This window comes from Diospyros lotus, chromosome 2 (assembly GCF_014633365.1).
Source record: "Diospyros lotus cultivar Yz01 chromosome 2, ASM1463336v1, whole genome shotgun sequence".
In the NCBI taxonomy this organism is placed as follows: domain Eukaryota; kingdom Viridiplantae; phylum Streptophyta; class Magnoliopsida; order Ericales; family Ebenaceae; genus Diospyros; species Diospyros lotus.
This window is the reverse complement of record NC_068339.1, coordinates 14,986,922-15,009,083: the sequence shown is the minus strand read 5'-3', so window position 1 is coordinate 15,009,083 and position 22,162 is coordinate 14,986,922. Positions and strand designations below refer to the sequence as shown.

Genomic DNA, 22,162 nt, shown 5'->3' with positions numbered 1-22,162 from the left:
AATGCATTAAATACAATCTTTATTATAAATAATTAAAATCAATATTTATTTTTATGACTCATGACATAATACTCTTAAACTCTTGAGATTATCGTCTTTGCATGGTTCCTTATCGCTCGTGTTCTTGATTTCAGTAAAAAAAGTAAATCGCATACGAATTTTTGACCCTTGCCTAAACCAAGTATCGAAATTATGACCTATTGATATTAATTCTAACGTATCATTTATCCGTCACTTAATCTATACCTTGGGGCATAATCCTCTTAAACTTGTAATTCCTTTCCTTGACTCAAGCTAAAGCTAAAAAACAAGACGTAATAGTGCTCTCACTGTTTATTGTTTCTTCCTTCCTTCACTCGTGGGGGTATGGTATGGTATGGAAGCATTTGTAGTGTCTAAGCCTTTATTATTTTCTATCTTCTAAGTTCCAAGGAATCAAAGATAAGCAGCCAAACTTGTTCGTTCAATTCAATATGAAGCTCCCTGCCAAAACACGATGAAAACCTACGAACACCACCAAGCCAGCAAGCAAATTCACAAAGAGAACATCTCTAGCATTTTCCATTGAAACAAAACCACCATTCTCCTTGTCATAAGTGACGCGTCGAAGGCTCCATTAGTTGATGTTAACTACATCACAACAGTAAACACAAACTTTAATACTACTAGCTAGTTGGAGTCGGCCACATAAATCATCGACTTCCAACCATCTCTATCCATGCGTGGCCATACTCTTCTTAACACCATTATATCTTACGTTGACGTTTGAAGGTTTTCCCATTAGTTGATGTTGTCCAAGAAGGAAAATCACTAGTTTCATTGGATTCCTCCTTTAAACATCCTTTCCCTGGTAGATATTGTATTGTAAAAGAGCATGATGGTAGTTTTTGCCTGCAAAACCCACAAGTACACTGTAAGAGTAGAACAATAAGGCCCCTTAACCATACATACTTGAGAATAATTACATGGGTTTTGTTCATTTAAGCAGATGTTAACAAAATGAGCTATTTATGTCATGCATCTAAATCCAAAGTCCTTTTCAAAAATAAAAAATAAAAAATCCCGTCCTTTTTCCCCAGTAAGTGCATCTAAATCCCAAGTTTAAACCAGCACAAGGTTTCAAGGGCAAGGAATTTCAAGGCAGTTTATCTGCACCATTTCAAGCGTATAATTAGAAAAAACCAGCACAAAGTTTCAAGTTTTCTGGTTGAGACAGATTCATAATTGAAACTTTTCTGGTTGAGACAGATTCATAATTTTTAAGATCATGGACATAAACAGCTGGAATTGGCTACAATACCTATAGGGGTTCATTTTTTCCCCGACTAATGATCAGCTATAGGACTTGAACACGACAACAGGCAAGAAAACTGTTCTTCATACTTAAAATAAAATAAAGAAAGAAAGCCATTTGATCACTTGTAGGCTGAATTTGCGTGACGTTTCCTTCTGTGCAGCAGCTATAATGGGCCATATAACACATCAAGGGTGCATGATACTATAGGAACAAATTTATTATAGAGTGATAAACCTCTGTGCTTTTGAAAAATAATAACAGATGGAAAATGTCAGCAAATTTTAAAGAACAGATATGTTCTTAAACACAAAAGCTGAACAATATCATCTTAGATATAAGCACCATCTTAGATGCAAATGATTATTATAGCTTATAGTACATACATTTTAAAGGAAAAAAAATGGAACAGTATATTAACCCAATGTAAAATATAGTAGCAAAAGCAAAGTGACTGCAGGCTTCGTGTTAAAAGGATATGTATGAACAACACAAAGCCCAGCTTATCCCTAAAAAGAAAAAAAAAAACGAAAATAGTCCATTGCTTATTGATCTACTCGAACCCTTCCCAAACCCCCTCCCCCCCCAAACAAAAAGAGAAGAGAAAACAAAAAAAAAGATTATTTCATTTTCTAATGTTCCAGAAAAGATATCCCCCAAATCAGTCGAACAAACTACAGACTTGCTTGGTTCATGATTATATGTAATATGATGTGTCGGTACGATTCCAATTAGATGGCCAGATAATGAAAGAACCACTAGAATAAAACAGTACCTCGTAACAATAATTATAAGCTAAACTTTCCTTAAAACAAATGTTAATCTTCAAGAGGAAGACAAACTTCTATAGGTTTAGATCCTAGGACCTGTGGGTTATAGTCCCACCAAGCTTCTGCTAAGCCAACCTAAAAATCTATAGCAAGAAATTAAAAAAAAGCAGTGCATATCAAACTAGTATTATTGAGATCAACTTTTTTAGGGTTAATATCATCCCTAGATACCATGTTGGACAACCCCCCCCCCCCCCCCCCCAAAAAAAAAAAAAAAGGTACGTCATCCCGCATCACAGTACAGAGGAGCATGAAAAAGGTATTCAATGCATATTCGACCAAGACACGAACTCAAACAAGAAAGTAGAGAGTTACACTTGTGATCATTTTCAACTTTTCCAGTGCTCTGTAAGCTCATATTTTATCCCAAACTATATATACCATCTCCTCTCTAAAAATAAGGCAACCAAAATGTGATGTTAAAAGTATAAATTTAGATTTATGGATTACTGGAGGAAGTAAATAAGATAAAAATACTCAAAACAATAGTTCCTTACAGTAGACCAATTTCCTAGCACAAAGCAAGACAGGATAGAATAAAAAGAAGAACCATGTTGGATTGTCAGCCTGATGCTCAAAAGAATGTCAAACATTACAAAATTATGTGTATTACCTCAAGCATTATGGATCATTGACGATCTTTGATTTCACTGTCATCCTCTCCCAGCAAATCAGGGGCTGAATCATTACCCAAGCCTCCATTAGAACTATCAACTAAAATTAGGCTTTCAATGTAAGGACTAACATACAATGAACATGCACGCAAAACGAAAGAGCATGTTCTACAAATTCCAAGATCCTTAAACTGTTCATCATCTGGGTCATAAGAAACTAATTTTTCATCTTTTGTTACCACTAGAAATTCACCATTTTTCCTGGAACCTAATACTAGGTCCACTCCTTGCAACAATTCTATATTGAAAAGTTTAGTCCAAGAATGATCAATGCCATACTTCTCCATCACCCAAACACTACAGCCTCTATTTGAAGAAGAACTTTGATAGTAGTGGAACAAAGAAAGCAATTCACCACATGCTGCAATAGACATTGCCACTGGATACTCCTGGGCTAATTCATTCGGCAACCTCATCTCCTTAAAGACCTCATCATTCAAGTCAAAAGCCACAATCAAACTACGAAACCCACCAATCTTGGTCGGATTGTGTGCAATCCAGTGCACCGCACCATTGACATTAGCCTGCAACAAGAAGTTAGAAATCACATATGGAGGGACAACAGCACTTATGCCCCTCCAAGTACCAGTACTCAGCGTATAAAGCTCAACCATAGGCAGAAGCTTATGTAACCCGTTTCTTCCATGAAAATAAACAATTCTCACCACCTTGTAATCGTTACTCTTGGGATCAAACCCAAATCCCAAAACAAGCATAAGTGCACGATGGGATTCAAAAGGGATTCCAGGCTTCGGAAGGGTCACAATTTTCCTAATAGAAGGGTTCCATAGAAATAAATCATTTGCATAGGAGACACAGCTATATCCCACGCAAATCAGACCATTACAAGAACCCACAATCCGATAGAACCTGTAAGGCTTATTAAAAGGGAATTCAGCCTCAGAATGCAATTCAAATGCGGGATTGTCATAGTGTAGAGCACAGAGCTCCGAGGGGTAGTAACTAACCAACATGTGAGTATTGTTGTTGTTGTAATCCCTGTGAAGAGTTATGAATTGTGGGTTGCTGATTAGAGAGCGCCATGATTTGGAAACGGACCTGATCCGAAGCAAAGATTTCAAGGGCAGTCTCTTGAAGATTTCAAACAGCAGTTCTTGAGGTAGATAGGCTTGGGTCGTTTTCTTCATCTCTGTAAAAACAGATGTATACTTTAGACTTTGGGGCTCTTTTAGGGTTTCGATGGAGAGAGCAGTGGCTGCTTTTGTGCGTTTGAGAGAGAGAGAGAGAGAGAGACCATATTTACCCATTTTGTTGAGTTTATCCCCCTTTTATTTTATTTTATCATTTTCTTTATAGATATTCTCATTTTACTATCATTTTAATACTATTTCCAACAATATTATCTTTTTAAAACTTAGAATTTAGGTTCTTAGCTTTGTTAAAATGAGTAAAATAAAATTATATCAAGATAAAATTTAAATATTTTTAAAACTAAAATATAAAATAATCGAAGTTACGAAGTATTTTAAGATTTTTATTAAATTATTTTTTAAATTTTTTTGAAATACTCTGGAAGACATACGTTATTTTATTTTATCTATAAAGTATAAAATATACTTATTTAGAAGAGGGAGAGATAAAAATATCTGAAAAATACTAAATAAAAAATCACATCACTTCTTTTTTAAGGATCAACAGATAAGTTTAATAAATATATTAGAAAAAATAAAAGTTTGGAATGCTTTCCATATTTTGGCCTCGTTTGTTGCAGCTTAATTAAAGAGATTATAACTTATAGCTTCTAAAACTTAGAATAAGTTATGAACCTGTTTGCTGTACCTTTTCAAAAGTTGTAGTTAAGTAGTTGTGGTGTTTGATATCATAAGTTGTAAAATAACTTATTTTTGTATAATTGTCCATAATACTCTTAGTAGTTATAGAATGATAATTTAAAAATTAATTAGTGTATATGTATAAGTTTAAGTATTATAAAAAAATTAATTAGAGTATAGAGTGAGAGATAGATGGCGAGAGAAAGGAAGAGATATGAAAATGGAGATGGCGGTGGAGAAGAGAGACCCTTGATTGAGTGGACATGAAGGTAATTATTTGTTAAAAATAAGGGCAAAATTGTCACAAAAATGTAAAAGTTTAAGTAGGAGTTGTAAAAGCTGGGGTACCCTAGCTTTGAAAAAGCTAACTTCTACCCATTTTAAAAGCTAGTAGAAACTATAAGATAGAATTCTATAAGGTATAACAAACACTACATTCCCACTTTTTTGAAGCTAGAACCTAAAAGTTACGGCTTTTAAGCTGCAACAAATAGGCCCTTTATATTTTTCAATTTATATATTGATTAACAAATATTATCATAAAAAATAACTATTAGAACAAAAGAGTAACAAAATTTAGGACAATGACTATTATTTGTCGAATAATGCTACTTTGCCAAAATTGGTTGACGTACAAGATGACTAAAGACATTAAAAGATAAAAATATCATCACCTTAAAATTACTGTTTCACCTCGAAATACGCATTCAAATAAAAGTCGGATGGACTTCATCGATGATAAAGTCTGCCCGAATTGAACGGGCGAACTTCAACTATGTTGAAGTCCACCGGCCAGCAGCAGGCGGGTTGCTGGGTGGAAGAAATCCGCCCGCTGCTATGAGGGCGCACTTCATTCTCCATTTAAATTGAAGTCCGCTGCTGCGGACTTCAATTTAATTATATTATATTTTATAATTATAATTTTAATTTAAGTTAATTTTTATATTATAATTTTAATTATTTTTTTGTTTTAATTTTAATAGTAGTGTGCTGGGCGGACTTCATTTTAGATGAAGTTCGCCGAACCTTGGCCGAGCGAGTTTCATTCCGTTCGGTTATTCCGTGCGTCAATCGTTCGGGCATTGTAGCACGACTCTTATTTGTCATTGATTCTTATGTATTCTACATAATATTTATCAGTCTTACCATTTGTAACGATGGTATTATGAAAAATAGTTTAAAAAAATTAGTAAAGTGAGAATTTTTATAAAAAAATGGTAAAATTAGAAAAAAAAATAATTTTGATCGCTAGTTTTTATTTTTGAACGTTTGTTCTTACTTGAGTTTAAAAGGGGAAAAGAAGGGGGTCACATTGGGTGAGTGATTGTTCTAAATGATCTCATTTAAAAAAAAAAATGAGAAAGAAGTGTGAGTGAGATGAGGGGATTGAATATTTATTAATTTTTAAAAATATATGATTTCACAATAATTACATGTATTAAATAAAAAAAATAAAGATGTCAAATAAAACAATATGACATGAATTTCATTCCCCCCCCCCCCAAAAAAAAAAAAAAAAAAAAAAAGAAGAAAAAAACACATATAGATGCATCAAATGACATTTGTGTGTGTTTATTTTCGAATTTTAAAAAAATGAGAACGTAAAAAATGTCATTTGATGCAAATTCAAATGTTAGTCTAATAAATTATGTTGGAAACAACTCCTTTTCCAACATAACAATTGATATGATACATTAATATTAATCTAATAATTTGCTCCTTCCGTTTGCTGGTAAAAAAGCTTCCACCATTCTCAACAAGTGTCGACATGTCTCGAGGGCGCGGGAGTTAGTTACATAATTTTCTATTTCTTTAAGTTCTTAACTCATTAGACACAAGCAAAACCACAGAAGAGAACTTCCCTGGCATTTTCTATTGAGATATTAGAATGCACAATCCATTAGTTGATGTTGCCTGCGACACAATAACAATCACAAACTTCAATTTTGCTAGGAGGGGTCAGCTAAATGAATCCTAGACTTTCAACCATCTCTATTCATGCCATACTCTCTCTCCAGACTATCAGATCTGTGTCATGTTCAAAGGCGTTTCCATCCTAGCTTCTGCCTGCAAAACCCACAAAGTACAGCGTAAGAGTAGAACAATAAAGCCCCTTAACCATCCATACACACTTAAGAATAATTACATGGATTTTTTTTTTCATTTAATATCATATCATCTTATTAAAATAGGCTATTTATGTGATGCATCTAAATCCAAGTCAAGAGCAGAGTCTCTGGAGTTAAAACAGGGGGTAAGGTTGAAAAGTTGCAAGATACTCGCAACACAAGTCCCTATTGCCTAAGCTTCAAGGGCAGTCTATCTGCGCCATTTCAAGCATATAATTAGAGAGAAGCATAAGCTTTCAAGTTTTTTTGGTTGCAACAGATTCAAAATTTTAAAGATCAGTAGGGGTTCATTCTTTTCCAGAGTCATGGTCAGATACCAGGAGGACTTGAATAAGACAACAGACAAGAAAACGTTCTCTTCATACTCGTGGAATAAAAAAAAAAAAAAAATTGGCATTCCAACTTGTAGGCTGAATTTGCATTAGGTTCCTTTTGTACACATAAAGAGTGTTAGTTTCATAGGAACATATTTATCAGAGCCATGAACCTCTGAGCTTTTGCAAAATAATAATAGATGAAAATGTCAAAAAATCATTAAGAACCAGATGTCATCATGTTTTATTTAAACACAAAATTAAAGCTAAGCAGATCAAAAGCTACAATAAAGGCTAAGAACACTATGCACAATCCTTTATAAGAAATTGAGAAATTGTTTTATTGGTAAGAAGGCTCTTTTTATGTCCCCAAATAAATATGTTGTTGGGTCAATAGTGAATGAAGTATAATATAATAGCAAACATGAAGTGACTGCAGGCTTCATGTCAAAAACAGAATGAATAGTCCAATACTTCAGATTATTAGAAGAAAAAATAGTCTAATGCTTTTTGATCCACTCAATCCTTTCCCCAACAGCCCACCCCAAGAAAAAGAGAAAAAAGAACGGTTAAGGATGTAAAATATGAAACTTGGGGTTTTGGAATGGGCTCTCATGGGTCTGGAAGTAAAGATACCACGGGCCTTTTTTCCAGAGAGATCAGTGCAAATAGATAGCCGTATGGACATGTTTCCTCTATTAACATAAAGAAGCATGCTCACAGTCGGGAAAAATTAAAAAACATGAAGTGTGATCAAGATAAGCTTATGGGAAGTGTCTGTGCAGATGGATGTTTTTCAGTCAAATCTTTCTTCTATCAGTTAAGAGAAGAATTCTCGTGCTTCAAAGCAAACAATCTGTCTATGCAGACAAATAGCGAAATACGAAAGGCCTTGCTCCTCCAAAGGTAGAGATCTTCACTTGGTTAGCAATTCTTGGGAAATTAAACACTAGAGATAATTTTGCCAGAAAGGGAATTATTAACAGTTGTAGTAATGTGTGTCTTTTTTGTAATGAGAAACCAGAAGCTTCAAAACATTTATTTCATTGACCTAATATTACTTATAGGCTATGGTGCAAAATTTCAGTCGGTAGGGAAGGCATGGATTTGCCCAGGTTCTCCAAGAGTTGTTTGATCAGTGGGATTCTTTTGCTTGCAGGAATTTTCAGAGGAAGGCATGGCTCACTCTTTTCTTTTCCATTTTGTGGACTATTTGCTGGGAAGAAACAAGAGTTGTTTACTCTTCAACAAGTCATCAGTTTCAGCTGAGGATATGTTTGAAATTTCCCTTATTAGGCTCTCTGTATGGCTTCATGCTCAAGTAACTCATTCCCCTACAATTGTAACCATTTAATCTCCTGTGCTAATCCTTTAAAAGATTGGAAGCCAATTAATAAGCATAGAAGGTTGCTGAATGGGCTCATCCAGAAGAGGGTGTTCTGAAATAGAATGTGGACGGCACAAATAATAGCAAGCGAGGTTTATCCGGAATAGGTTGAGCATAAAGAAAGAGTGATTGTAAGCACCCCCACCCGGATATCCCAGCCGCCCGGACTACCCGAACGGGAGCGCCTACGGAAGGAGAAAAGTAATAAACACCAGACAAAGACCACCCCGGCATGCATACACGAAAATAAGAACAGTGGAAGCAAAGGTCAAGACATGCATGCACTATGGGTACCCCGCTAACACAGCGGTCACAAGATAAATAAATAAACACAAACTCCTGTGCCGACATACATAAGACTCGAGAAAACACCCGGCACAGTACGAAATAATAGAGTAAATTCTACTTAGACATCAGAGTGGATAGGGATTGACGAGACTGCCTGTACACCACACCGACTCTGCCGCAAAAGCTGACTCCCTTGCTCGGATCTACGCTGGCACTACCTGGAATGATGGAAAGCAAAGTGAGTCGAGAGACTCAGCAAGCATAAAGAAGAAAAGGCTGAAGGCTACACAAAACCAGAAATCTCACCCCAGAATAAACCCCCAGGTACACACAAGCCATGAGACGCTACAACACAACAGCTCAACAGCATAACAAAATAAAAGCACATACCGGTCCTTGGGGCCCACATAAGACACTTGGCACCCAAGTCCCATACCAACCTGCCGCTGCCCTGAAAGGCAACAAATGTCTCCACAAACCTGCGCGCGCTGTCCCAGGCCGGTACTCCCGTCACCTGTATCCGTCGGTACTCCCGACAACCGAGCCATAGGCTCCCTCGGAACGGTACTCCCGTCCGAGAACTAAATACTACTAGTATCCATGCAATGCACATAAAAATGCAATGGCGTAGTGAGCATCAACGTGATACAAGGCGCCCATACATCCAGGCATCAGGCCATGCTCCGCCCACATAGTAAACCACACGCCATGCATATGCTCGCGGTGGATGCAACCTAACCAAACTAGAATGTCCGTGTCCAAGCATTCTCAATAAATGGATATCCCAATATGCATCCCGTACCCATGTGCATATCAAATCATGAACAACAATACAATGTATCTAATCATGCAGTAAATCACATACCGGCAGAGCTAGTCAGCAATGCCCGGCACCGGTCAACGGCCAGTGACTAGGGGTGTCCATCCGACGGTCCACATCAGGGCCGTACCATAGTCTACCCCAACGTCACCAACAACCAACCCCTGCCCTACTGCTCGATAGCTCTAACCGAACCATAAATAAATCTAAGAAAAACTGTAAATAAACCCAATAAAATCGTAATTAAACCCTCACGTCTAGGAACCTAGTCCCCAAACTGGTTCAGCATCATTCCCGAAAGGAGTGGGGGCGGTACAAACCCCCGTAGGCTCACAACGGATAAAATTATAGAAGCCTCGAATTTAATATAAATTAGAACAAATGAATAATAATTTAACAAATAAGGTTAGGAGCCGAATTAAAGTAAGGGAGAGAATAAAGTACAGGAAATCACGGGGTGTTTCACGGGAATTAAAGATCAAGAAGAGGGGGTTAAGAGCTTGCCTTTACACGGCCGTTCCTTACTTTTCTTACGCACCCGCTGCGAAGTAAAACGTTCGCTGGCAATAAATAAAATCGCGACTTTAATTAAATAAATCTACCGTGTAATATAATTAATTTAACCGTCTAAAATCCCACGTAAGCGCACCACAATTAATATCTCAACGAGTCTCATATTTATTTTAAATTAAATCACGCTAATAAAGTCCTCGAAGCCAGCTTAATAAATTAAATTTAAATCAACGACTCAAAATTCCATAATTAATAAACGAGTCGAAACAGACGAAGGGAGGGTATAAAATACGAGAAATCACAGGGTTTCTCACGGGAATTAAAGAATACGAGGAAAGCATTAGGAACTTGCCTGAAATTAGCTGATTCCGACCTCTCTCAAGCTCCCGAGATAAATTAAATCATTTCCTGGCAAATAACACAATCGGGACTCAAATTAATTAATTTTAATCACGAAAAATTTATAATTTAAACATGACATGCTTCGACTAATTTTTACCCACGTACCTGATCACTTCCTTTGCCAAAAAAATCCCAAAATCCCTTATTTTTCCTCTTCTTTTATTTTCTTCTCCTTTTCTTCTTCTTCTTCTTCTTCTTCTTCTTCTTCTTCCGCGCCCACTGCTCCAGCGCCTTCTCCTTCTCCTTCTTCTCTTCTTCTTTCCTTTCCTCTTCTCTTTCTTCTTCCTTTTCTTCTTTCTTTTCTTCTTCTTCCTTTCTTCTTCTCCTTCTTCTTCCTTTCTTCCCCGCGGCTGCTGCCTTCTTCTTCTTTCGCGCTGCCTCCCCTGCACCTGCGCGCGTTGCGGCCATGGCCGACGCTGCCCCAGCCGCTGCCTCGGCCAGCTCCGCCCTCGCCGCTCGCCTCTGGCCGGACACCGGCTGCCATCGCGCCTGGCTTCCTCCACCGCGCTCGCTGCAACCGCCATAGCCGACGCTGCTGGTTGCTCGGCTGCCATGGCCGAGCGAAGCTCGGCCAGCCTCCCATGGCCGCCATCTCCTTCTCCCTCCCTCGATCGATCTCTCTTTCTCACTCTCTCGGTCTCGATCTCTCCCTCTCAATCTCTCCCTCAGCCGATCTCTCCATCTCACTCTCTGCTCACTGTTCTTCTCTGTTTCCATTTGACAGAAAAGTGGCCACTTTGCTTAACCCCTACGCACACGCGCACAGCCACAAAATTTTAACAAATTAATTAATTTAATTTATTAGTTTATTATTATTTTAGTTATATTATTATTCTTATTATTATTTTTTTTTTTTGGGATATTACAATTCTCCCCTCCTTAATAGAATTTCGTCCTCGAAATTCGCGTTCGATCCTTATCCTCAAGATATGCTCACAACTCTCATGAGATTACCTAACATCTCTTTCAGGATATTCCATATCATCATTTTCCAGTTCTCACAAGTCTGAGTCTACTACTAGACTTAATACACTAGCATATCTCCCATAATCCATCACCTCATTGGGACCACGTTATGACCACTAATATCTTAACCGACGTAAGGAACGTCGTCAACCATAACTCAACATGGTTCTTCTATTACGATATCGTAATCCAACTGTTCCTCAAAGCTATCTCACATATCATCCTGAGGCAAACTCAAAGGTCAGAGATATTAAATCTCAATGATTAACTAGTTTGCAACACAAACCTCAATGCAACTGCAGCTAACTTTAAGTGCATTCGGTAACGATAGGAGTGGGGCCACCCTCGAGAAGCTAATATTCGATAACGCGACCTAAACCTGCCACGTACTTACGACGCACTGGAACACGAAAACGATACGACATCCTCAATCAAGAATTCAGCAGTAATATCCTTTAGTCTGACTTTTGCCAACTGATTCTTAACCAGATACACATCATTTTCTCGGCAGTACTTTCTCCCACAATTTGTCGCGTACGTTCGGGGTCCTGTTAATAAACATGAGTAGCCATTTAATCAGGACTATCAAGGGATATACAGTCTCCACTCATTACATCTTGAGATCTAAATGTCACCAGATCTCCCCTCCTTAAAGGAATTGGCACTCCTCAAAGACTCAATAGGCTAGCTAGAACATAAGCTTTAAAACCAACGTTATCCGCTCTGTAGCCTACTAGGCTGAAAGCACCTCACCGTGTCAGTAACTATCTAATCTCCAAGGCATCTTATAAGTCTCATCAACCACGAAAAGTAACTGAAGTGGGTTAAGCATTCTTTTGGCTGGCATAATAGACCATCTCATGTTTTTGCCGATGTACCACTTGACCAGCACCCAAAGGAGTCTCATCTCCTCTCTCGGTCAATAATCCGACCCTAGGGCATGTGGTCCGTGATTAGCACCGCGCGTACTCATAGCAACTACTATCCTTGCAGCAGAACCCAATAGTTACTTAGACCTGTATCCAATTTCGGCCGTGGCCATACACCGGGGTATCTCCCACAACACCAAACGTAGAGGGGTTTTCCTTACTTCTAATTCACATTATCACGGATGCACCACGATAGCCTAAAACACCTGTTACCACCTTTACTTTACCCTATTTGTTACAGAACCTCACAGCCTTAGCTCTTCGTCACGCCAACCGCGACGTCACCTGTACTCCGCTCCACTTGTGAAAACTAAACACCTACACACCATAGCCAGGTCGTGATGCTAAATCTCCAAACAGCATAACCACTGTAAACTCCAAGTTCATAAGTCCATAATAATCCCTCAATAAATTCTCATCATAGATCTCTCTTGAGACTTCGTATTAATGTTCCAATTTATCCTTCTAGATTCGATTAAACTTAGGGTGGATGCCCTAAACCTCCAAGAAAATGCAAACCCCTCATAACCTCAATTTACCTCCATACCTCATCAAATAACACGTCTCTCGACCAAATAAGTACAGACAATTTAACTGTTACACACGAGTGACCGCACTACCCAACCTTCAGTTTCTCATCTCAGTACACCCTATACACATCTCGGTACCTACGGATCTACCATTTACCATCAGACTCCTATAGCACATTTTCCACCATGTGGGACCTTCCCGTACCACCCCTAGCAAAATCCAATCATGGGCCTCCATCTCACATTTTACCATGACCTCATCTCTCATGACATTGACGCTAGCCTTAATAGGACGTCGACAACACCTAGCGAGACCACGGAACTCCAGACCTCTTTAGAAAACACCTCAGAGTTAGCCCGGCAAATCATCTGCCAAGTAAGCTAAGTCCAACAAGTCCCTCCGGTGGTTATGACGACACCCTCACAGTGGCTCAGACTGACTGAGTGTCAGGTAGTGTTCCAATCCTGGGCACACTCTGTATCAATCCCTAGTAAGGCTCCCATCATTCATCACTACTTTAGTCAGTCGCCTCCACATGTCCTTCATGTGCTCACGGGAAAACAGGACTTGTCTCTCCGATAATCCCCAAAAAATCTCGTGAATCGACTCTTGAAACAATTCATCAAGCTAATACATATAACTCACTAGGTACTCCTCTTCGTCTTGCCCGCCTCCCCATCTAGAAGCAAACTCCTGTTCCCACTGACACCATAAACAATGCAATTCTGAGAGCACATCCGAGTTGGGTAAGGGTACATTGGGAATCTAGGCCTTCGGGTCTTATTGGGAATACTCAAAATCTGCATACAACACTAAACATCCGACAACTTTGGTGTACAGGAACTCGTCCCCAAAATTGACTCAAACTACGCTCTGATACCAACAATGTAAGCACCCCCACCCGGATATCCCAGCCGCCCGGACTACCCGAACGGGAGCGCCTACGGAAGGAGAAAAGTAATAAACACCAGACAAAGACCACCCCGGCATGCATACACGAAAATAAGAACAGCGGAAGCAAAGGTCAAGACATGCATGCACTATGGGTACCCCGCTAACACAGCGGTCACAAGATAAATAAATAAACACAAACTCCTGTGCCGACATACATAAGACTCGAGAAAACACCCGGCACAGTACGAAATAATAGAGTAAATTCTACTTAGACATCAGAGTGGATAGGGATTGACGAGACTGCCTGTACACCACACCGACTCTGCCGCAAAAGCTGACTCCCTTGCTCGGACCTACGCTGGCACTACCTGGAATGATGGAAAGCAAAGTGAGTCGAGAGACTCAGCAAGCATAAAGAAGAAAAGGCTGAAGGCTACACAAAACCAGAAATCTCACCCCAGAATAAACCCCCAGGTACACACAAGCCATGAGACGCTACAACACAACAGCTCAACAGCATAACAAAATAAAAGCACATACCGGTCCTTGGGGCCCACATAAGACACTTGGCACTCAAGTCCCATACCAACCTGCCGCTGCCCTGAAAGGCAACAAATGTCTCCACAAACCTGCGCGCGCTGTCCCAGGCCGGTACTCCCGTCACCTGTATCCGTCGGTACTCCCGACAACCGAGCCATAGGCTCCCTCGGAACGGTACTCCCGTCCGAGAACTAAATACTACTAGTATCCATGCAATGCACATAAAAATGCAATGGCGTAGTGAGCATCAACGTGATACAAGGCGCCCATACATCCAGGCATCAGACCATGCTCCGCCCACATAGTAAACCACACGCCATGCATATGCTCGCGGTGGATGCAACCTAACCAAACTAGAATGTCCGTGTCCAAGCATTCTCAATAAATGGATATCCCAATATGCATCCCGTACCCATGTGCATATCAAATCATGAACAGCAATACAATGTATCTAATCATGCAGTAAATCACATACCGGCAGAGCTAGTCAGCAATGCCCGGCACCGGTCAACGGCCAGTGACTAGGGGTGTCCATCCGACGGTCCACATCAGGGCCGTACCATAGTCTACCCCAACGTCACCAACAACCAACCCCTGCCCTACTGCTCGATAGCTCTAACCGAACCATAAATAAATCTAAGAAAAACTGTAAATAAACCCAATAAAATCGTAATTAAACCCTCACGTCTAGGAACCTAGTCCCCAAACTGGTTCAGCATCATTCCCGAAAGGAGTGGGGGCGGTACAAACCCCCGTAGGCTCACAACGGATAAAATTATAGAAGCCTCGAATTTAATATAAATTAGAACAAATGAATAATAATTTAACAAATAAGGTTAGGAGCCGAATTAAAGTAAGGGAGAGAATAAAGTACAGGAAATCACGGGGTGTTTCACGGGAATTAAAGATCAAGAAGAGGGGTTAAGAGCTTGCCTTTACACGGCCGTTCCTTACTTTTCTTACGCACCCGCTGCGAAGTAAAACGTTCGCTGGCAATAAATAAAATCGCGACTTTAATTAAATAAATCTACCGTGTAATATAATTAATTTAACCGTCTAAAATCCCACGTAAGCGCACCACAATTAATATCTCAACGAGTCTCATATTTATTTTAAATTAAATCACGCTAATAAAGTCCTCGAAGCCAGCTTAATAAATTAAATTTAAATCAACGACTCAAAATTCCATAATTAATAAACGAGTCGAAACAGACGAAGGGAGGGTATAAAATACGAGAAATCACAGGGTTTCTCACGGGAATTAAAGAATACGAGGAAAGCATTAGGAACTTGCCTGAAATTAGCTGATTCCGACCTCTCTCAAGCTCCCGAGATAAATTAAATCATTTCCTGGCAAATAACACAATCGGGACTCAAATTAATTAATTTTAATCACGAAAAATTTATAATTTAAACATGACATGCTTCGACTAATTTTTACCCACGTACCTGATCACTTCCTTTGCCAAAAAAAATCCCAAAATCCCTTATTTTTCCTCTTCTTTTATTTTCTTCTTTTTTCTTCTCCTTTTCTTCTTCTTCTTCTTCTTCTTCTTCCGCTTCCGCGCCCACTGCTCCAGCGCCTTCTCCTTCTCCTTCTTCTCTTCTTCTTTCCTTTCCTCTTCTCTTTCTTCTTCCTTTTCTTCTTTCTTTTCTTCTTCTTCCTTTCTTCTTCTCCTTCTTCTTCCTTTCTTCCCCGCGGCTGCTGCCTTCTTCTTCTTCCGCGCTGCCTCCCCTGCACCTGCGCGCGTTGCGGCCATGGCCGACGCTGCCCCAGCCGCTGCCTCGGCCAGCTCCGCCCTCGCCGCTCGCCTCTGGCCGGACACCGGCTGCCATCGCGCCTGGCTTCCTCCACCGCGCTCGCTGCAACCGCCATAGCCGACGCTGCTGGTTGCTCGGCTGCCATGGCCGAGCGAAGCTCGGCTAGGGGTGGCAATTCGTGTTGGCGGGTCATAATCGTGTCGTGTCGAGACACACGTATAACACGTGTCAGGCTAACCCGAACACGACCCGTTTAATAATCGTGTCAAATTCCTTAAACCCGAACACGACACGTTTATTAAACGTGTAACACGACACGACCCGTTTAACCCGTTTAACTAAACGTGTTGTATCGTGTCGTGTCACCTGTTAACCTGTTTAACCCGTTTAATTTAAATGGGTCATGTTGTGTCACCTGTTAAACGTGTTATTTAGTTTTAAACGTGTTATTTCGTGTATAATCGTGTTAACGTATTCAGATCAACTCACTAACCCTTTTAATTAAACGTGTTATTTCGTATATAATCGTGTTAACGTGTTCGGGTCAACCTGTTAACACGTTTAATTAAACGTGTCATTTCGTGTCTAAACGGGTTAGACGGGTTGACCCACCTAAGACACGAAAATAATCGTGTCATAAACGTGTTGACCCGTTTATGACCCGAACCCGATTAAGCCCAACCCTAACCCGCTTAACTCCGTGTCGTGTCGTGTCGTGTAATCGGGTCGTGTCCAAAATTGCCAGCTCTAAGCTCGGCCAGCCTCCCATGGCCGCCATCTCCTTCTCCCTCCCTCGATCGATCTCTCTTTCTCACTCTCTCGGTCTCGATCTCTCCCTCTCAATCTCTCCCTCAGCCGATCTCTCCATCTCACTCTCTGCTCACTGTTCTTCTCTGTTTCCATTTGACAGAAAAGTGGCCACTTTGCTTAACCCCTACGCACACGCGCACAGCCACAAAATTTTAACAAATTAATTAATTTAATTTATTAGTTTATTATTATTTTAGTTATATTATTATTCTTATTATTATTTTTTTTTTTTTTGGGATATTACAGTGATGGTGAATTTTTATGTATGTTTCAACGCCCTACTGGGATTAAAGATTTAAGTGACATCGAAATTCTTGCAATTCTTAAAGCATAGGAGTTGTCTATCATCTGACCATACAAGAATCGTGGGTGCCAATAATAATTGAATCTGATTAGTATAATAAAGTAAGGTGGTTCTGGGATAATGAACATTTTTCCAACCTTGGGGAATGTGAGACTCCTTAAACAAGATTGGCAGTTTGCATCAGTTCTACAATCACAGCGAGGTTTCAGCATGTATTCCACAAGATCAATTTTGTTGCAGATAATCTAGCAGGACTGCAGTTAAAAGAAAAGAGGACTTTGTGGCTATGTTGTTAGAATTTAGATGTAATCGTACCTGTTCAGCTAGTTTTGGAGTTGGTTTCTTGCAGCAAGGCTGCTGTTAGTTAGAGAGTTCAGATGTTGTGGGGCAAATTCATTGGTTGTGTCTGGTTTTGTTGTCTTCAGCATGGGACCTGTTCTGCTAAAGGTAAATGCATAGAGGTAGCCAAATCTGGTTGTTTGGACTTGAGGGCTATGTACTGGTGCTGTTCTGGTGCTTTACACAGAATTCCTTTTCCCGGTTCTCTTATGTGGCTTGGTTTATGCTTTTGTTCTAGTGTATTCCATATGCTAGTCTTCTGTTCTTAACCTTGCTGCTTTTCATTTTTTTTTTAGTATCTCTCTGTTTTGTTCAAATGGGAGGAACAAGGGTGGGTGCTAATTAGAAGGAAAGGTGCTGCTATTGTGATTTTTACTTATTGCCTCACTGTAGGTTGAAGTGGGATGTTAGGATGTTTGTTGAACTTGTATGTTGGTTTTATATCGATAATATTTTCATCGTTTATCAAAAAAAGATTGTTGAACAAAGTACAAACTTGTTTCATCCATGATTATATGTGACATAACATGTGGATCAAGTTTCAGTTAGATGGCCAGATGCTGACAGAAACACTAGCATAAAATAGTACCACACGAAAAGAATTATCTACTACACTTGTCCCAAAACAAATGTTAATCTTCAAGAGGAAGACACTTTTCTATAGATCATCAAAGTTCTAATGATTGAAAGATGTATATATATATATATTGCTATTTTTACCTTATCAAATAGTCTGCAATCAACATCTCAAAGAAATAAAGATTCAGGCTAAGAATTTAGCTTAAGAATCAATATCCAAATATGTTGTCTTCCAAATATGTTAGCAACAGTCAAATATACTCCAAGTAATCAATATCCATAAGATCTTTGTAACACTATTTTTTTCTTGATGATAGGAGCCTCTGTAAGTCACGGTCATACTGAACCGATTCTAAAAAATAAACACTGTAATATACATACTATCACTTGAAAACCACTTAAAAGTAAGCCAAACTGCTTTTCCCAAATTCAAACACCAGCTGAAACTCTATTCTAATATTACCAAATTATTTCTTGTTGCTTAGAGAGTTATAGCTATAACTGACTTCTAATATACTGCAGCAATCAAGAAAACAAAACAAAATATGCATTTGAAAAAGCACATTACAGAAAACTAATAGATTTTAGTATGATGATTATATCTCTACTAGTTTGACGTTATATTTATTAATAACAAATTCAAGTGTCCATTGTTTCAAATGCCTGCCACTTCTAGCAAGACAACTAACTTCTCAGTTAAGATGGTAGATTCCAAGGAAAAATGAGTCTACAACACAAAGTCTTGTCAAGTTTATGGACAAGAATAAAAGAGGGGAAGCAGATGTCAGTGCACATGTAAATAACAGATGCATCCTGGAATCAAGATCATAATGTCAGAATCATGTGAAACCTGGTTGTTTGATTTAATATATCATGGAGACTAGATGAGTGGTTATACTATGAACCAAAGAAATGACAAAATTCCATTGTTCAAGTCATCAATTTCTCAAATTTTCTATTTTGTAAAATTTTTATTTTGCAGTTACTTTCTCCAGACATGTCTATTTCATAAAAATTCTATGAGTTCTTACTTGATTTTAGGACTTCAAATCAGGGTTTACTGCTAGTGCATTCATTAGAGAAACAATAGTAAAGTGCATCATTTTTTTCACACTTCAACAACATGAATTTGACATGTTAAAGCCATTTATGCCTAATCCCTGCGAAGAACTTTTTTGCTTTTCAAATTTTCTCTTTAACATCTCCAAAACATTGATATTCCTCAATTAGCAGTTATTTTTAAAGAGCGTTTGTTGTTATTTAGTTGAAGCATTCAATAAAAACAAATTCGAGTATTGAGCTTAAAGACTAATAAAATTAGTTTTCTATCTTATATTTCCCATGCAAATCCCAATAATTGTAAGAAAATTTATTTGAGTCAACAAAACCCACAACAAACCTTTAAGATACTGGCTGCACTTTTCTCTTAAAACCTAAGTTAACAGTTTAACTGTTATTAGCCTAAAATTGAAGCAATATAATCCAACCAAGATGCTTTTGTCCTATTATATGCAACATGACAAAAGTAGAAACTCTTCAAAAGATCTCCTACAAAACTAAAGCAACAAGATAAGACAAGCCAAACAATCAATAGCAAGAAATTAAAAGAGCGTCCACAGAGCATGAAACTCCCCACTTTGAGAGGGTTAGGACAGGATTGCCTTTGTACACAGTTTTATCCTTGTTTTATAAAGAGGCTGTTTCACATCTGTAATGATAAATTAAAGAGAAAAATGCTTCCAGTACACCAAACAAACTACTACTATTGATATAAATTTTTTCAAGATTGATATCATCCATAAATTAAGTACTCGTCCCACATCACGGCAAAGGGGAGCATAAAAAAAGGTACTCAAAGCTTTTCCAACTAGGATATGTACTCCAAACAGTGAGGTAGAAAGTTACTCTCTTGCAAGCGCTTTCCAATTTTTCCTGTATTCCTGTCAACTAAGATCTTATCCCCAAATATATACCATCTCCTCTCTAAAAATAAGGCAATCAAAATGAGAAGCAGAGAGTACCAATTAGGATTTTATGGATTAATGGAGGAATTAAATAAGGTAAATACTCAAGACATATCTACTTATAGAAAACCAATTTCCCAGGGCAGAGCAATGCAGACAGGATAGAATTAAAAAAAAAAAAAATACCATGATGAATTGTCAGTTTTTGATGCTCAAAAGAATGTCAAACATTACAAAATTATGTATATCACCTCAAGCATTTTGGATCATTGACAGTCTTCGGTTTCACTGTCATCCCTCTCCAAGCAAATCAGGGACTGAAGAATAACTCAATACTCCATAAGTTCAAATCAGGGACTGAAGAATAACTCAATACTCCATAAGTTCTATCAAGTAAAATTAGGCTTCCCGTGTAAGTATTAACATTCAATGAGGTTGTGCTCTTACGAATTCCAAGATCCTTGACCTGTTCATCATCTGGGTCATAAGAAACTAGTTTGTTATCACTTGTTACCACTAGAAGTTCACCATTCTTCCTGGATCCTAATACTGCGCTCACTCCTTGCAACAATTCTATATTGAAAAGTTTAGTCCAAGAATTATCCATGCCATACTTTTCCATCACCCAAACACCACAACATCTAACCGGTGAACTTAGATTGTAGTGGAACAAAGAAAGCAATTCACCACATGCTGCAATAGACAAATCCGCCGGATACTCATGGGATAAAGTTTTCGGCAACCTCATCTCCTTAAAGACGTCATCACTCAAGTCAAAAGCCACAATCAAACTACGAAGACCATTGATCTTGGTTGGACTATATGCAATCCAGTGCACTGCACCATTCATATTAGCCTGCAACGAATAGTCACACATCTCGTATGGAGGCGCAACAATACTAATCCCCCTCCAAGTACCAGTACTCAGCTCATAAAGCTCGACCTCAGGCGGAACCTTATTGAACCCATTTCTTCCTTGAAGATAAACAATTCTCACCACCTTGTAATCACGCCTCTTGGAATCAAACCCGAATCCCAAAGCAAGCATATATGCACCGTGGGATTTAAAAGTGATTCCAGGCGTTGGAAGGGTCAAAATTCTCCTAATAGAAGGGTTCCATAGAAACAAATCACTTGCACATGAAACCAAATTACATCCCACGCAAATCAACCCATTACAAGAACCCACAATTCGATAGTACCTACTGAGCCTCTCAAAAGGGAATTCAATCTTAGTATCCAATTCAAACGCGTCATTGTCATAGTGTAGAAGAGCACGGAGCTCAGACGGGTAGTAACTAACCAACACGCGAGTGTTGTTGATGTTGTGATTCCTGTGAAGAGTTATGAATTCTGGGCTGCTGATTGTAGAGCGCCATGATTTGGAAACAGACCTGAACCGCAGCAACGATTTCGCGGGCAGTCTCTTCAAGATCTCAACCAGCAGTTCTTGAGGAAGATGGGCTTCGGTCATTCTCTGCATCTGTATAAAAAGATGGACACTATGGATTTGGGGATTTAGGGTTCCGACAAAGCTTGCTATGAGATTTGGAAAATATTTGGAACGAGAAGACAAAGGGAGAGTGTTGAGAGGAAAAACTGATATTTAACCACTTTGATTTTATTTTATATTTTTTTATTTTTTACATTCTCCTTTATAAAATTCAAATAAAAACAAAAGATGTTTGGTTACTTATTTATGAAAAAGGAGCAAAATATTGAATATTTTTACAAATATTTCATAATTAATTAACTTTATATATACTAGATTGTACCTGTGTGATGCACGACTGTAGTGACTCGCGATAGTGATTTTTATAAAAATTTATGAAATTCCGATGATTATAATTAAATTAAATTAAAAATAAATAAATAAATAACATTCTATTAAATATTGATATTGAAACTTTTAAAATCAACATTGCTAATCTAAATTTTGAAAAACTTCTCTAAGATTACATTTGTAGTTGAATTGGTTAGTTGTTCATCTCTATTACAAATTAGAAATTAAACCATACTTTTCTAGATTAAAAACAACATATAGTCCAATCGTAAGTTTTTGACAACGCACTTAAGAATGCAAACACATTTCAAAAGATAA

The 22,162-nt window shown here is 38.5% G+C and overlaps 2 protein-coding genes across 7 annotated transcripts; both read right to left on the bottom strand.

The window, feature by feature from the left end:
* Nucleotides 1-533: 533 nt before the first annotated feature.
* Nucleotides 534-4,041, bottom strand: LOC127796037 (F-box protein At3g07870-like). 3 transcript variants are annotated; one of them, XM_052328079.1, is made up of 3 exons: nt 3,154-4,041; nt 2,738-2,802; nt 534-891 (listed from the first exon to the last, which is right to left on the bottom strand). In XM_052328079.1, exons 1-2 carry the CDS (start codon nt 3,944-3,946, stop codon nt 2,753-2,755), a joined length of 843 nt encoding a protein of 280 aa, XP_052184039.1. In that variant the 5' UTR covers nt 3,947-4,041; the 3' UTR covers nt 534-891; nt 2,738-2,752. The 3 variants fall into 3 exon arrangements, with proteins under 3 accessions (XP_052184039.1, XP_052184040.1, XP_052184038.1); XM_052328080.1 differs by having other exon boundaries at nt 2,738-3,322; nt 3,767-4,041; XM_052328078.1 differs by having other exon boundaries at nt 2,738-4,041.
* Nucleotides 4,042-6,285: 2,244 nt separating this feature from the next.
* Nucleotides 6,286-21,639, bottom strand: LOC127794408 (F-box protein CPR1-like). 4 transcript variants are annotated; one of them, XM_052325463.1, is made up of 3 exons: nt 20,313-21,639; nt 8,864-8,927; nt 6,286-6,658 (listed from the first exon to the last, which is right to left on the bottom strand). In XM_052325463.1, the coding sequence occupies exon 1, from the start codon at nt 21,542-21,544 to the stop codon at nt 20,372-20,374; it is 1,173 nt and encodes a 390-aa protein (XP_052181423.1). In that variant the 5' UTR covers nt 21,545-21,639; the 3' UTR covers nt 6,286-6,658; nt 8,864-8,927; nt 20,313-20,371. The 4 variants fall into 4 exon arrangements, with proteins under 4 accessions (XP_052181423.1, XP_052181424.1, XP_052181421.1 ...); XM_052325464.1 differs by lacking the exon at nt 8,864-8,927; XM_052325461.1 differs by lacking the exon at nt 6,286-6,658 and having other exon boundaries at nt 8,629-8,927.
* Nucleotides 21,640-22,162: the final 523 nt, after the last annotated feature.